The sequence below is a fragment of the Hipposideros armiger genome, unplaced genomic scaffold (assembly GCF_001890085.2).
Source record: "Hipposideros armiger isolate ML-2016 unplaced genomic scaffold, ASM189008v1 scaffold_482, whole genome shotgun sequence".
Lineage (NCBI taxonomy): Eukaryota > Metazoa > Chordata > Mammalia > Chiroptera > Hipposideridae > Hipposideros > Hipposideros armiger.
Window position 1 is genome coordinate 518,929 of NW_017731832.1, and position 14,002 is coordinate 532,930.

General features: G+C 50.0%; 3 protein-coding genes across 3 annotated transcripts in view; 2 read left to right on the plus strand and 1 right to left on the minus strand.

Moving 5' to 3' along the window:
- Positions 1 to 4,996, minus strand: part of ACLY (ATP citrate lyase) — a 63,955-nt gene extending 58,959 nt beyond the window's left edge. The window contains exon 1 of the mRNA XM_019666996.1: positions 4,029 to 4,996. Coding sequence (XP_019522541.1) covers positions 4,029 to 4,044 — 16 coding nt within the window. The 5' untranslated portion in view covers positions 4,045 to 4,996. The remainder of the gene's footprint in view (positions 1 to 4,028) is intronic.
- On the plus strand, positions 50 to 4,047 carry LOC109395747 (tetratricopeptide repeat protein 25-like). The gene is made up of 5 exons (XM_019667022.1): positions 50 to 251; positions 2,086 to 2,217; positions 2,475 to 2,625; positions 3,309 to 3,370; positions 3,680 to 4,047. Exons 1-5 carry the CDS (start codon positions 138 to 140, stop codon positions 3,911 to 3,913), a joined length of 693 nt encoding a protein of 230 aa, XP_019522567.1. The 5' UTR covers positions 50 to 137; the 3' UTR covers positions 3,914 to 4,047.
- ODAD4 (outer dynein arm docking complex subunit 4) overlaps positions 4,996 to 14,002 on the plus strand; it is a 14,769-nt gene continuing 5,762 nt past the window's right edge. Inside the window, exons 1-4 of the mRNA XM_019667021.1 lie at positions 4,996 to 5,416; positions 5,588 to 5,795; positions 10,390 to 10,476; positions 11,943 to 12,139. Coding sequence (XP_019522566.1) covers positions 5,329 to 5,416; positions 5,588 to 5,795; positions 10,390 to 10,476; positions 11,943 to 12,139 — 580 coding nt within the window. The 5' untranslated portion in view covers positions 4,996 to 5,328. The remainder of the gene's footprint in view (positions 5,417 to 5,587; positions 5,796 to 10,389; positions 10,477 to 11,942; positions 12,140 to 14,002) is intronic.

Genomic DNA, 14,002 nt, shown 5'->3' on the forward strand with positions numbered 1-14,002 from the left:
CGCTTCCAGGAGCGAGGGGCGGGACCGGAAGTAGGTCACATCTCCCGGTTGCTAAGAGACTGGGCTGCCACAAACCAGAGGTTCTCTGACTTCTTTTCCTACCTTTCTCCTCTTCAGCGTCTCCGAATCCCGTCATCATGTCGGAGCCAGAAACTGAAGCCTTGCGAAGCACCTTTCTCTCTTACATGGCGGAGGGCGAGCGGCTCTATCTCTGCGGGGAGTTCTCTAAAGCCGCCCTTAGCTTCAGCAACGTGAGTGCGCCCTGAACCTGTCACCCATCACCACTTTGGATTCCTGAACCGAGGTCCTGATGATGCCTGGAGGACCCTATTGTTTCTATTATTCACTTGTTCCTGATTGATGCACCACTGTGACAGATAAGCCCCCCTGAACCATTTTCTTCCAGTTCCCACTTGCGTTCTGTCTGATCCTTAAAAACCATTCTGTGCATTAACAATGAGCTCTTCTATTTTTTTACTCAAATGTTTGGTGATTGACTGGCCTTCTAAAGAGCAGCCTCAATTTCTCATCATTGAGGGAGGGGAGATTCCCACCATGGCAGGGAGATTGGCTGGCACCCAGTTGCTCTTGGAAGATGGTCAGTAAATAACTAATAGTGTTATACAGAACCTTAGCATACATTGCTCCACCCCACCCTAAGAGGACTGAGTGCTGTTTAGAACACCAGGCACACTGCTAAGCACAGTACAAGCCTATGGGAGAAGTACTGTTATTACTCAATTTTATAGATAAGGAAACTGATAACGTTGAGTAACATGCCCAAGATCAGTGAACTAGCAAGTGGCAGAGGAAAGATTGAACCCCAGGCACTGAGACTCCAGTGCTGTGATGCTAACCACGGACTATACTCCCCACAAGTAAGCTATTAGAAGTTCGTATAACAATTTCTTTTACAACAAATAGCCTGCTTCTTATTCCAACTGGAGTGGCAGAATAGCTCTCTAATCAGCCCCAAGACTCTCCTAAAGTCAAGCTTCTCAACTGCCACCCAGAATCTTTTATCCCTTCGATCACCAACCACACTCTAAAACCAGAAATGATTGACCAGAGGAGTCAACCATTGAGTTTAGGAGTCCTGCCCCTACCCACTCCCCTCGCTCTGGATCAGGTTTCATCCTGGAGAAGCTCTGGCAGAGAGAAAAGAACACCCTGAGGGAAGATAGCTTAGAAGCGGCCTTTTTCCTTGAAAGTGAGTAGCTACATCTTCCTGGAAAAGTGGGGAGGGGTTAGAAAGGGGCCCATACAGTCCATGCATCAGGAAGGACAGTACTCCACAGACTATGGTAATGATCTCAAACAGAAGGAGAAGAGGACATGGGGAGAAGGAAAGCATTCTGCTCCCATTTTAGGGCCAAAATCACAGTTTCAGTTTTGCTAGCATTTTCATCTTAATCCCCTGAAATGGCGATTCATTCTCAATCAGCTATGTAAAAAGAGAGCTCGTGGAATGGCCACCTCGAGTTGCAGATTGTCCTAAAATCTGTTTTGTCAGCCTTCATAATGCTTAGCCTTTGGATTGTATTTTGAGTGTGTTGTGCAGCCATTTCAGGTTTGTGGTTGAATTTGGTGTGAACCAAACATACCCTATTGTTTGAGTGGACTGGAGGAATCCCAGACACTCGGGGAAATTCAATATAGCCACAGAGTAGTGTATTCTCACATATCAACCAGTGGCTTCCACAAAGCTTGTGACTTGACCTTGTTCAAGATGAGCCGCTTGCAAATAATCAAGCTGACTAAGCAAAGATCAATATTGTACTGCTTTTGGTCTGATAAGATCCAAAGACCTGGGCCGGCCGAGTGGCTCAGTTGGTTAAGAGCTCGCTCAAGAGTTTGAGCTCTGAATAACAGTGGTTCAAGTCCCGCCCCGAGTTGAGCAGCCGCTGAGCTGCCAACAGGTGGCAGGATGGCTCAGCTAAAAAAAAATAAAAGATCCAAAGACCTGTTTACTGCCCCTAGGAGTCCCCTTGAAACTCTGGCAGGAGGGTTTGGGCTGCTATTTCCAGCCCAGCTTCTATAGGGCAACTGCCTGGTATCTGTCAACCTGAGTGGTTCCTTTCTCAGGCTCTTCGACTTCAGAATAGCGATAAGAACTGCCTGGTTGCCCGCTCCAAGTGCTTCCTGAAGATGGGAGAGTTGGAGAAATCCCTGAAGGATGCTGAAGCTTCACTCGAGGGTGACCCGACTTTCTGCAAGGTGACTGTATGGGTGGAGGACTCCATCTTGCTTTCCCCGCTGCCACTGTCTGCAGCAGCCTCTGCTTAGAAGTGGTAGAAGAACCAGGAAGACCGCCTAGAGTGTGATGCCATTTTCTCTTCAGAGGTCACTTGCCCAGCTCCTTGCCCCTGTATTCCAACCTTGACCCTCAACCCAGGACCCTTCTGTTCCACCATACCTGAGTCCTGTAAGGCCTTGTCTGTCCACCTCAATGGTGCTTCCTCTCATTTTTTCAGGGGATTTTACAAAAGGCCGAGACCCTGTATACCATGGGAGACTTTGAATTTGCCTTGGTGTTCTATCATCGAGGCTATAAGCTGCGGCCTGATCGGGAATTCAAAGTTGGAATTCAGAAAGCCCAGGAAGCCATCAACAACTCAGTGGGAAGTGAGTGACACAGGGCCTATGCCATTGTCCAGGAAATCTCTTGAAACACCTTAGGTTTGGAAGGAGGCCTGAGGTGCCTTGGGTGAGCAACCACCAGGAGGCCTGCTGGGAGTCCCATGCTTTGATTTGGCTGCTGCTGATTTTGTTGAGAATTAGGAACTGTCCACTGGGAGGGCCAATCCCCGATCCACTGTACTGAGCACTGCAGTGTCTGGTTCTCCTCAAAGACAGATGAGAAGGGCTGTTTCACTCACCACCAACCAGATGAGTAGGCCTAGTTTTGGCCTGGTATCATAGGGCAGAATGGAGTCCTGAGCTTAGTCCTCCCTAATCTCTGGCTTCCTCCCTCACCACCTGTTCACCAAGGGCTGGCCTTACCTTTCAGCTCAGTGGCAGGGGGGAGGAGGAAGGAAAGCAAGAGCTTGCCAGTGAGCAGCGGAATGTGGAATGGCATGGAATGGAGCGCAACCCTCGTTTGCAAATCTGGCTAGTGGGGGCTGCCTCCTTCCTACAAAAGTATTGCTCCAAACACCCTGTACCATTTGCCTGCCAGGCTGGCTCAGAGCCTGCTTTGCAACAACCTCTACCACCCCCCTGCCAAAGGCAGCCATTTCCACATAAAAATATGTGATAAGTCATGCTGAGGGCCTGGCTGACCTGAGCCCCCACTTCTGTTCTTGCAGGTCCTTCTTCGATTAAACTGGAGAACAAAGGGGACCTCTCCTTCTTAAGCAAGCAGGCTGAGGTAAGGACCCTGGTTCTGACACCACATCCTTCTGAGGGAAGAAGCCACGTGTGCCTGAGTTGCACAGGTCTTAGTGGGCCTCTTGCCTGGGAACAACTCACTCCTGCCTATCACGGGCAGCCGTGGGATTCTGCCCCAGCTCTGGAGGGGTCCTGGGAGTCTAGTTGTTCCCAGACCAGACACACTCCATGGGTCTCAGCCCAGAAAGAGGTCCTGGAGGAGGAGTCTGGTATTACAGATCCTGAGGCCCTGACGGGGTTCTCTGTGCTCCTTGCTGAGCCTCTGTCCGGTGTTGCTCTGTCTTCCTAGAATATGAAAGCCCTGCAGAAGCCTCAGCCCGTGAGACATCTCTTATACCACCCTGAGACAGAGTCTAAGAGGAAGGGCTCGCTCAAGAGTAAGAAAACTGTCCGCCAGCTCCTGGGCGAGCTCTACGTGGACAAGGAGTATCTACAGAAGCTCCTATTGGATGAAGGTTCCGGACACTTTGTTTGCAACAGGGAACGGGGCAAAGGGAACCTAGGGTGGATGTGTAATGCATGAGGCAGAGGCAGAGCCTATTGTATCCTATTAGCCAACATGTTCTTATGGACAGTTTTACTAACATTCTCACTTTACAGACGAGGAAATTGAAACGCAGAAAGGTTAAGTAACTCACCTAAAGTCAGTGACATGTCTTTCCGATTTGAATCCAGGAAGTTCAATTTCAGTATCCATGCTCTTAAGCGATTTGGTACCCTGGGAGGGAACACCAGAGATTTGGGTTCCTCTACCACCAGGGTGTCTGAAGGGGCAATTCCCTGGGCCTTCAACCTGTACAAAGGGCCAAGAAATCCAGTTGGGAGGCACTAGAAGGCGAGTCCTAGGACACTAGCACTAGAATGTCCCGAACCTCATCTGGTCCAACCCCTCCTTTTATGGATACAGCAAGAGAGACCCTGAATAGGGAATAACTTGTCCAAGTTGACAAAGCAAGCTAAGGGTGGAGCCGACACCAGAACTCAGGCTTCCTGACATCTGGTCTAATGCTCTTTCCACCACACTGTGCCAGCAGTGACCGGAAATAGGACAGAGTCTTGAAACGAATGCCTCACATAAGCATGAGGGATGGGCGTATTGCCATTAGCTGATAAGCCTGAGCAGGAATCGCCCTTGAGTCAAATGCCTTTTCCCCAGAACTGACTCCCAAGGTCATCTGCAAGATTCCCTGTAGATCTGTGTGACCAGAGCAGCTTCACTGCTGGCACATGTCTGTACCAGGCCTGAACGCTTCTCTCCCCCCAGAGGAGCTTCTGTGGAGGGAAGGGGTGGCCTGGGCATGACGCCAAGTGGCCTTGCAGCTTTGCTGCCAGCTGTAACCTCTGTTCAGGCGGCGGCCAGGACTTGGGCACATGCCTCCAGCTCCCAGCTCGCACGGGCCCACTTAGCACCTAGGAAACCAGTTGGCACTGGCAACCTGGGCCAGGTCGTGCGTTTAGACTCTGTCTTCTCTGGGGACACAGCTTGAAATGGGGGAGCCCTGAGGGCTGGGGCCTACCCATCAGCTGCCCCTTCTGTTAGCTCCTCATATCTTGCCATAAGGGGTCTATGTGTAATAATAAGCTCTGTACCATGGGAGTGCCTGAAAGGGGGGCTCTGGCCTCAACTGGGCCCGGATAGACCCGCTCTGCCACTCGTGCTCTTGCTTTCCTCACTGTTTCCACAACTCCAGCTGGGCTGACCGCCCCACAGGGGGTCCCACAGCAAGGACCCCAAGGGAGGAGGAGGCGACTCGCTTAGACGCCTGCTCTGGTTGGTTCCTCCTCACACCCTTCCCCACAGATCTGATCAAAGGTACCATCAAGCATGGCCTGACTGTGAAGGACCTCATCACGGCGGGCATCAACTACCTGGACACCCGCAGTGACTTCTGGAGGCAGCAGAAGCCCATCTATGCCAGGGAGCGCGACCGGAATCTGATGCAAGAGAAATGGCTGCGGGAGCGCAAACGCCGCCCCTCGCAGACAGCCCGTTACATCCTCAAGAGCCTGGAGGACATTGACATGTGTGGGTGGTGTTCTCAGAAGGGTGGGATCTCTTCCAGGTGGAAGGGAGCAACAGAGTAGTCTGAGCCTCTGGCTTCCCTGGGCTGTGGAGGGTTATCTCCGGGGAGGCAGTTTCTCCCAACAGCCATGAGGAGGCTGCTCTCCCCTTCACATCACCTCTTTTCCTTCCCAGTGCTGACCAGTGGCAGTGCTGAAGGGAGCCTTCAGAAAGCGGAGAAAGTGCTGAAGAAGGTGCTGGAATGGAACAAAGAAGATGTGCCCAACAAGGATGAGTTGGTTGGAAACTTGTACAGCTGCATGGGGAATGCCCAGATTGAGCTGGGGCAGATGGTAGCAGCCCTGCAGAGCCACAGGAAGGACCTGGAGATCGCCAAGGAACAGTGAGTCACTGGGGAGTCTGAGCGGCCAAGGCCCAGCGGCCTACAGAGGAGTGGGGCTGGGGCGAGGGCTCGCCCTTCTGCCTGGGCTGCGCCACCAGCCCAGGACTGAGGATAAGAGACAGACTGAGACTGTCAGTTTTGTTGGTGTTTTTTTGCCACAAAGAGGAGAGCAGTACCCCCAAACTCTAAAAAGCTCCCAGTGGCCTGGCTGTTAGGGATATTTTCATTCTTACACCATCTCAACAAGCATTCCTCAACCTCCAACATGCCAGATGCTATTAGCATTGGGAACACAACAATGATCAGACACAAGGGTCACTTCCCTGCAGGTTTCAAATAAAAAGTGACATAGCTAATAAATTGCTATTGTGTTAAGTGTCATGAAGGAAAAGTACAGGACCCAGTGCTATGAGAAGTACATCCCAGGAGGACATGGCTGGGCGTTGGGGAACACACTTGGCCTGTGGGAAGGCCCTGAGGCAGGCGGGAGGATGCTTCAGGCTGGAGAGCATAGGGTGTTGCGAGGGGAAGAGTGGCCAAGAGGAGGCTGGACCAAGTGGGAGGAGTCGGATCCAGCAGGGCCTCAGAAACCATGGTGCTGACCAATTGCCTGGGCTCTGGAGTCGGGCCGACCTAGGCTTTAGAATTGTACTTCCCAGCCGTGGTACCTTGGACAAGGCACTTAACCTCTCTCAGCTTCAATGGTCCCTTCCGTTAGATGGACATAGTAATAGCCCCACCTGATAATTGGGAGGGGGGATGGCATGTAGAGTACATGTAAAGATCTCAGGACATTGCTAGGTATCCATAGTAACAGTAATACCAACTCTCCCAGGAATCAGCTCTTCCCCAAAACTTGATGGCCTGCTCTCAGAGGTCTCATGGCTTTCTGGGCACCTGGTCTGAACCTTTGGAGTCTTTCATGATTTTCTGCTTCACGGTTCCTACTTGCCCCACAGCTCTGAGCCTCTTTCAGTCTCCCATCATCCTGTTTCCACTCACAGGTCCACCCTCAGCTCTCCCTGACTTTAGCTGCTCCCACATGTCCCCTCCAGAGACGCCCTGCATTTCATCTGTCCACCCTCCTTCCCCTGCTGACAGACAGGCCTTGGCCCCCCATTGCCTGCAGGCTAAAACCAAATGCCTTTGCTTGGCACTCCAGGCCCTCTCTGAGCCTACGTCTACACAGCCCTCTGGCGTCAGTCCTCCATTTGGGACAAACTGGATTGCCTGGGTTGCCTGCCTCATGCCCACTCCGTCTCACTCATCCGAACTCTGCAACCTGTTTATTCCTGGTTTGTTTCTCACCTGCCTCCACCATGCTGCGCAGGAATATCATGTATTGGTCATTCCAAGAGTAGAAAACAAACAAACAACCAGCTTTGGAGACACCTGACTTTGACTACTGGTTCTGGCACTCAGAAGCTGTGTAGATTTGATTCGGTTGCTCACCTTCTCAGTTTCCTCATTTGTAGTGAAGACATAATAATACCAACTCTCAGGGATTATGCAGATTAAGTAAAATATAAAAATATACAGCGCTTTGGATCCAACTATGTCCCATGCCCTAAAGACATAGATACGTCTTTACTTCAGGCCAGACTCCCTCCCGAGCCCCAGACCTGCATGTCCAACTGACTCCAAGGCATTTCTGCTTGGATGTTCCACAGGAACCCCAAATTTAGCATGCTCAGAGTGGAATCCCTTATCTTCCTCCCAAACCTCTTGCTTCAGGGTTCCCTATCCGGGAGGATGGCGCTCACTGTTGGCCACTCAGTCCCCAGGAAGGAGCCCAGGTGGCTTCCCAGGCATCTCCCTGCCCTCACTGCTCACGTCTGGCTCACCCATGTCCTGTCCATGCCTCCTCCTGCCTGTCTCCTGGAGCACCTTCCCTTCTGTTTCCCTCTCACAGCTCAGTCCAGACCCTCCTCACTTCTAACCTGGATTTCCTGCAGCCCAGCTGGTCCTTCTGTGCAAAACAAATCCAATGGTTGGGATAGAGTTCAAGTGCCCAGTTCTGCCACCTTTCCTGACCTGACTTGTCCTGGCCTCCCTTGACCCAGCTCTCTCCAGGCCCCTGGGCATCTGTGCCCCAGCCAACACCTGTGTCTCTGCTCCTGATAGTCCCTAAATGGAACCTCCTTTTCTTTTGCCAGGCTTTTCTTCATCAACTCTCTCCTACCCATCCTTCAAAATTTAAATAAGTGTCTCCCTTTTGGGAAAGCTTTCCATGCTCCTGAGGAATAATTTAGAAATCCCTCCTCTGTGCTCCCTCTCTACCCTCTACCTGTATCCTGCCCTGCCCTGTTAGACTCTGGACGGGACTCGTAGATTCCCTTTTTCTTCCCAACACCTGCCACAAGTAGGCATGTGTGCTAAAAAATGTGTGCTAAGTGGCTGAAGAAACAGGGGTGTTCCTTAAACAAAGTTAGTTCCTTTTTAACATCTGCAAACAGGCCCCCAGTCTTACTTGTGAGTTCAGGGTGCCCCATGTGCTCCCTCATTCTAATCAGCCTTGACCCTTCCTCTCTACCCCTCCCCCCAGAAGCCTATCAGCATTGGAGGCGCTGTTCAAACCCCAACTTGTCTAAGTAACTTCTTTAGTGACCCCAGCCCTCATTTCTTTCTCCAAATGCTCTATAGATTATTTGATTGCATGCTTTCTCATTGTTATTATTATTATCTTATGACATGTTATTGTTATGAATAACATTACAACTTATTCATTCATCATTACATCATAACAGAGCACCCAGTTTGGAAGGGGAGGCTGACATCAGAGGTGCTGCGAGAGCAGCAGGTACAAAGTATGGCTGAGGGTCCAAGTAGAAAGGCAGGTGGGAGCACAGCGGGAAGCTGAGGAGGCTCCCGAGAGGACAGGAGACTCAGCAAGGGGGATGAGGGCGAGGGAGAGGGGCACCTTAGGAAGAGGGGCATGGCATGGTTGGAGGATTTGGGGAACTGCAGGTAGCGTGGCGGGGATCTGTGGGGAGTGGGGGGACCAGGTGTCACCCTGAGGAGGAAGGGCCTTATCCCGAAGGTACTAAGGGCCATGAATTTGATTTCACACAGGTATTACAGTGCTGTACTTGATTCACAGCTCTGTGGTACTGAGGGCAGAACGTGAAAGTCTTTCCCCTCCTCTGCCCCCAGGACCATACTTCCCTGGGACCATATTGAGAAGTGTCCTTCTGGTCCCTTTTCAATGTATTTACCTGCATATTTATGTACATCTCTACATACATAGGATTTTTAAAGCAAAAACAACTCATTTCTGTGTTTCTTTTGGTCCCATTCTTTGAATGGCTGCACAGAAAGGTATTTCAGTTCGAACGGGAGTTTATGGGACGACATCTTTGTGGGCATTTGGGCTGCAGGGCTGTGGTGGGACTCCGCAGATGTGTGGGAGCACCTCTGTGGGGAGAGCAATGGTTTGATCAGATTTGCATTTTAGAAAACGCTGGCCACCCGGGAGACTGGGTCAGAGGAGAGTTTCACGGAAGACATGGCAGCCTCTGGGTTGCAGGGCTTTGAGGGGCACAGAGGAACTGGGAAGGGAGAGGGTGAGAGGGGTGGCTGGTGGAGGGGATCTGGGATTCGGGGGGCAGGGAGGTTCTTGTTTTATTTGTTAGGAAGGTGGCAATGTTCAACAGAGATCAGAATGTCCACATGGTAAAGAATGGATGTCGGGGGCACAATTGTCTTTTTCTTTAGGGAAAGCGCTCACTTTCCTGGTGACATGTGAATACTGTAAAACAGTTACATTTAAAATTAAAAGTTTCCCTCATACTCTTATTTCCCTTAGGTAACCATCACTTATAGACTTACATCCTCTCTTCTTTTAAAAATGCCCACTTTTTACTTATTTACTTATTTTGGGGGGGAGGGTTTAAAACAACACACTTTTATTATGTTACAATTCTGGAGGTTAGAAGTCTGACGGCAGCTTCACTGGGTGAAAATCATGGCGTTGGCAGGGCCGTACTCCCTCCAGTGGCTGTAGGGGAGAGTCTGTTTCCTTGCCTGTCCCAGCTTCTAGAGCTGCATTCATCGCACTCCGTGGCTCCTGGCCCCTTTCTCTATCTCCAAAGTTAGGAGCACAGCATCCCACTTCAGGCCCGCCTATTCATTTTTAACACAAATGGGGCAATACACATAGTATATACACTCCTATCACCTGACTTTTTAACTCTATCAGGGACTTTTCCACCCCCCCACCCCCCCATATACAAAAATTACCAGTGCTAAGGCACTGATGAAGTTTAGATTGTTTCCAATGTGTATTGTAAACACCGCTTTAATGAGTGCCCTCACATTATGCTCTTGAGGTCAATTCCTAGAAGGGGAGTTACTACATCAAAGGACCTAATCTGCAAGCTGTTGACTAATCGCCTCAGGAAATGTCCTGATACTGTTCACTTCTGACTGCAGGGCATGACAGGGACTGTGTGATAGCCTTACCAGCCTGGGCATGTACCTCAAACTGGACCCAGTCCCTGAGACTAGGGCACCTGTCTTTGACTTCTTTTCCGTTTCCACAGTACCTAGAACGGCCCATTTCTAGTGAACAATTTGTCACGATTCTTCCCCACAGTGACCTTCCTGATGCCAAGTCAAGAGCCCTTGACAACATTGGCAGGGTTTTTGCCAGAGTTGGGAAATTCCAGCAAGCCATTGACACGTGAGTGACCAAGGACTGCCCCTTCCCCACCTCCTGGCCAGAACTGCCCACCCTCACACCGGACTCCCAGCCTGGGGCCAGGATGCCAGGCAAAGAGGCAGAAGAAGACCCGCATTTGGCACCTGGCTCTGCTAGGCGACCATGGGCAAGCCACTTTGTAAACCCTGGGGCTCATCAGTTAAATTCATTAATAGACTAGAATCAGCATTTTCTCAAAATGTCCCAGTGATGAGAATCACCAGCAGCATTTGTTAGGTATGTGAATTTATTGGGCCTCTTCCCTGGCAACTTTGATTCTACAGGTTCGGGTTGGCGCTCAGGGATCTGTTTTTAACGACGCCAGGTGATCTTTACCTTGGGCCAGTTCAGGAACTGGTGGACCCTTTGAGTCTGGGACTGCTTCTGACGCTATTCTGTGATTCTGTGGTTATGTGGAGTCAATGGGAATAGAGTCTGAACTCTCCAGGTAGCCCAACTGCTGGACTTTTGATGTCTTACCCTGGGGCTAGTGACAGTGGGGTGATTTAGCCCCAGGGAGACTCGGGGGGAGGGCCTGACCTGGAGACTGGCCTGTGCAGGGATTGGTAGCTCCTTGGGCTACTTACTTAGTGCAGAGATAGTGCCTTTAGGCCCTCCTCACTTGATTGAAATAATCTTGTTACCTCTGCTACACTTCATTTGGTTTCCTGACCTGTCCCTGGGGTCTATGTGCCAAAAGACAAAGGAGTAGGCGAGTTCACCCACCTATTAGTATCTTGCTTTTTTTTCTATTAGTATCTTTTTATAATAAAAAGTTTTATGGTCAATATGTGCTCATTATTAAAATCTTAATTTGGAAAATACAGAAAAGTCGAAGAAAAATTTTTCAGTCCCACCATCGAAAGATAAGTACTAATTCTAATCCTTCTCTTACTTTTATTTATTTTTTAAGATTTTAATTGGGGAACAGTGTGTTTTTCCAGGACCCATCAGCTCCAAGTCAAATAGTTGTTTCAATCTAGTTGTGGAGGGCGCAGCTCAGTGGCCCATGCGGGGATCGAACCAGCAACCTTGGTGTTATGAGCCTGCACTCTAACCACCTGAGCTAACCGGCCCACCCCCACTCTTACTTTTATTGATATTTTTTTCATTCCAATCTTTTTTCTGTGTTGATTTTTCTCTTATAGGTACTTATAATATTCTTAAATATTATTTTTGTTATTCAAATGCTCTTTCGTAAACCTTATTTTCAATTGTATTAAATTCGATCCCATAGATGTTCCAAGCTAGCTTTGGGAGTTTTAAAACATGTTAATGCTTATTAGCTCCACCCCTGTATCTAAAAGAACTGGTGGTTGGCGAACAATTTGTGTTCCACCACCCAGTAGGAGGCCTTGACCTCCTGTGGCCAAGTGCAGTGGGGATTGAGGGGTGGGGTTGGGGGGGATTAGAGTAGAAGAAGCTAACCTGGTTCTTTATGTCCTCAGGTGGGAGGAGAAGATCCCTTTGGCGAAAACCACCCTGGAGAAGACCTGGTTATTCCATGAGATCGGCCGCTGCTACTTGGAGCTGGACCAGGCCTGGCAGGCCCAGAGTTACGGCGAGAAGTCCCAGCAGTGCGCCGAGGAAGAAGGGGACATCGAGTGGCAGCTGAACGCCAGTGTTCTGGTGGCACAGGCACAAGGTATGGGCTCAGACACCCTCTCTTTCCCAGCCCTTAGGCCCAGGTGCCAGGCCTGGGATGGGAATCCCAAGGGCCAATTGACCATCCCCGTGTGCCCCTGCCCAGATGAATTCTGATTCTGAGAGTGGGGAATCAGCCTCCCCCCAGCCCCCATTTTGAGCAGCACGTGGTGAGTGCCTACTGTGGGCTAAGCTCAGTTAGAGCTTGGGGCACCCTGAGAGCTAGCTGCCCTTGCCCTGGAGGAGCTCAGCTGCAGACCAGCACAGCACCTTGTCCTCATCATTACTTCCTCTTGCCTTAGTACTCTTTATCTCCCAGCATTCTTGCATTTAATCACTCTGCAAGCCAGTGACATAGGCATCCTTGTCCTCATTTTATAGATGGGGAAATTGAGGCACTGGGTGGTTCAGCAGATTGCCCCGGGTTATAAGAGGGAACTTTTCTGGGGTGTTGGAAAGGTTCTAAAACTGGGTTGTGGGGATCATTGCACAACTCTATCCATTTACTAAAAACCATTGAACTGTATCCTTAGAAATGTGTGCATTTTATAATATGTGAATTATAACAGCAAGGGGCAGGGGTGAGGAGAAATACATGAAACAGATTGGCGATATTTTGATAATTGTTGAAGCTGGGTGATGAGTAATGGGGGTTCATTATACGATCCCTTCTACTTTCGTGTATATTTGAAATATTTCACAATACAAAGTTACAAAGGAAATGGCCCCAGGTCACAGGCTTGTAAGTGATGGAGCTGGGACTAGAACCTAGTTCTGTCTGACTCTAGAGCTTGGGTTCTCAATCACTACATTAAGCTGTTGCTGCCCCAGCTATGCAGCTGACCCCCAGTGAGGGCAAAATGTGACTGGTGCTCTGATCAGGGGGCATAATCACTCATTCATTTATTCGTACCACAAATGCTCAGCGGGTACCTCCTAGGCACTGAGCTGGGCGTACAGTAGAGAGCAAAACTGATAGCAATTTCCTGTCCTCCTATCTGAGGAAGTGACTTTTAAGCAGATGCTTTAAGGATGAGAAGGTGCCAGCTGTTTTAAGAGCTGAGGACAGAGCTTTCCAGACAAAGGAACAGCATTTGGGAAGGTGGGCAGGAATTGAGCTGATCTCGTAAGCTGAAGGAGAGACCAGTGTCAGCTGGAGCTCCTGAGGACCAGGGAGGTCCCTAGAGGGAGGAGGCCTCATGGGCCTAGTTACAAATCATAGATTCTTTCCGAAAAGCATAGAGAAAACCACTGAAAGCTTTAAATCTAAATCACAGACATGATGACTGTGGCTTTTCCTAGAACTCTTTCCTGTTCCTAGTGCATTGTACAAGCTGAAGGGGAGACGGGATGTACCCCTCAGCATTGACGTTATCCCAAGTCCCCTCTTGAGGACTTATTAGACCCTGAGGGCCTCTGGAGAACCAGGCCACTCACTGCCGGCCTCAGTGTCTCCACGCTGGGGTGAAAAACTCAAATGCAGTAGCCTGGGAGCCCCTGGGCTCTAGAGGCGGCACAACCAGGCAGGCAGAACTTGGGCTCTGGGCCCTCCTGGCTCAGGGACCTTGGGCAAATGCTACTCTGTGCCTCAGTTTTATCCTCTGCAAATAGGGATAATTATAGGTATCTACCTATAGGTTGGTGTGAAGAAATAAGGTAATACTTAAGCGTATAAGCACTGAGAATAGGAACTGGCATGTAGCGAACACTCAGTAAGCATTAGTCTCTTCCTTCCTGCCCTCTCATCGGCTCCCCAGAGGTGTCTCTAACAGTGATGAGAAACAGTTACAGGCCTTGGAAAAGCCTCTTTATGGCTCAACAAAAATGTAGGTGTAGGGGCGCCCGGTTAGCTCAGGTGGTTAGA

Bases quoted from the DNA above. Each gene is read 5' to 3' on its own strand.
- LOC109395747 (XM_019667022.1), top strand. From the start codon at position 138: ATGTCGGAGCCAGAAACTGAAGCCTTGCGAAGCACCTTTCTCTCTTAC. The intron at 2,626-3,308 runs GTGAGTGACACA...CTGTTCTTGCAG, and splicing joins CATCAACAACTCAGTGGGAA to GTCCTTCTTCGATTAAACTG. The intron at 3,371-3,679 runs GTAAGGACCCTG...CTGTCTTCCTAG, and splicing joins TCTTAAGCAAGCAGGCTGAG to AATATGAAAGCCCTGCAGAA.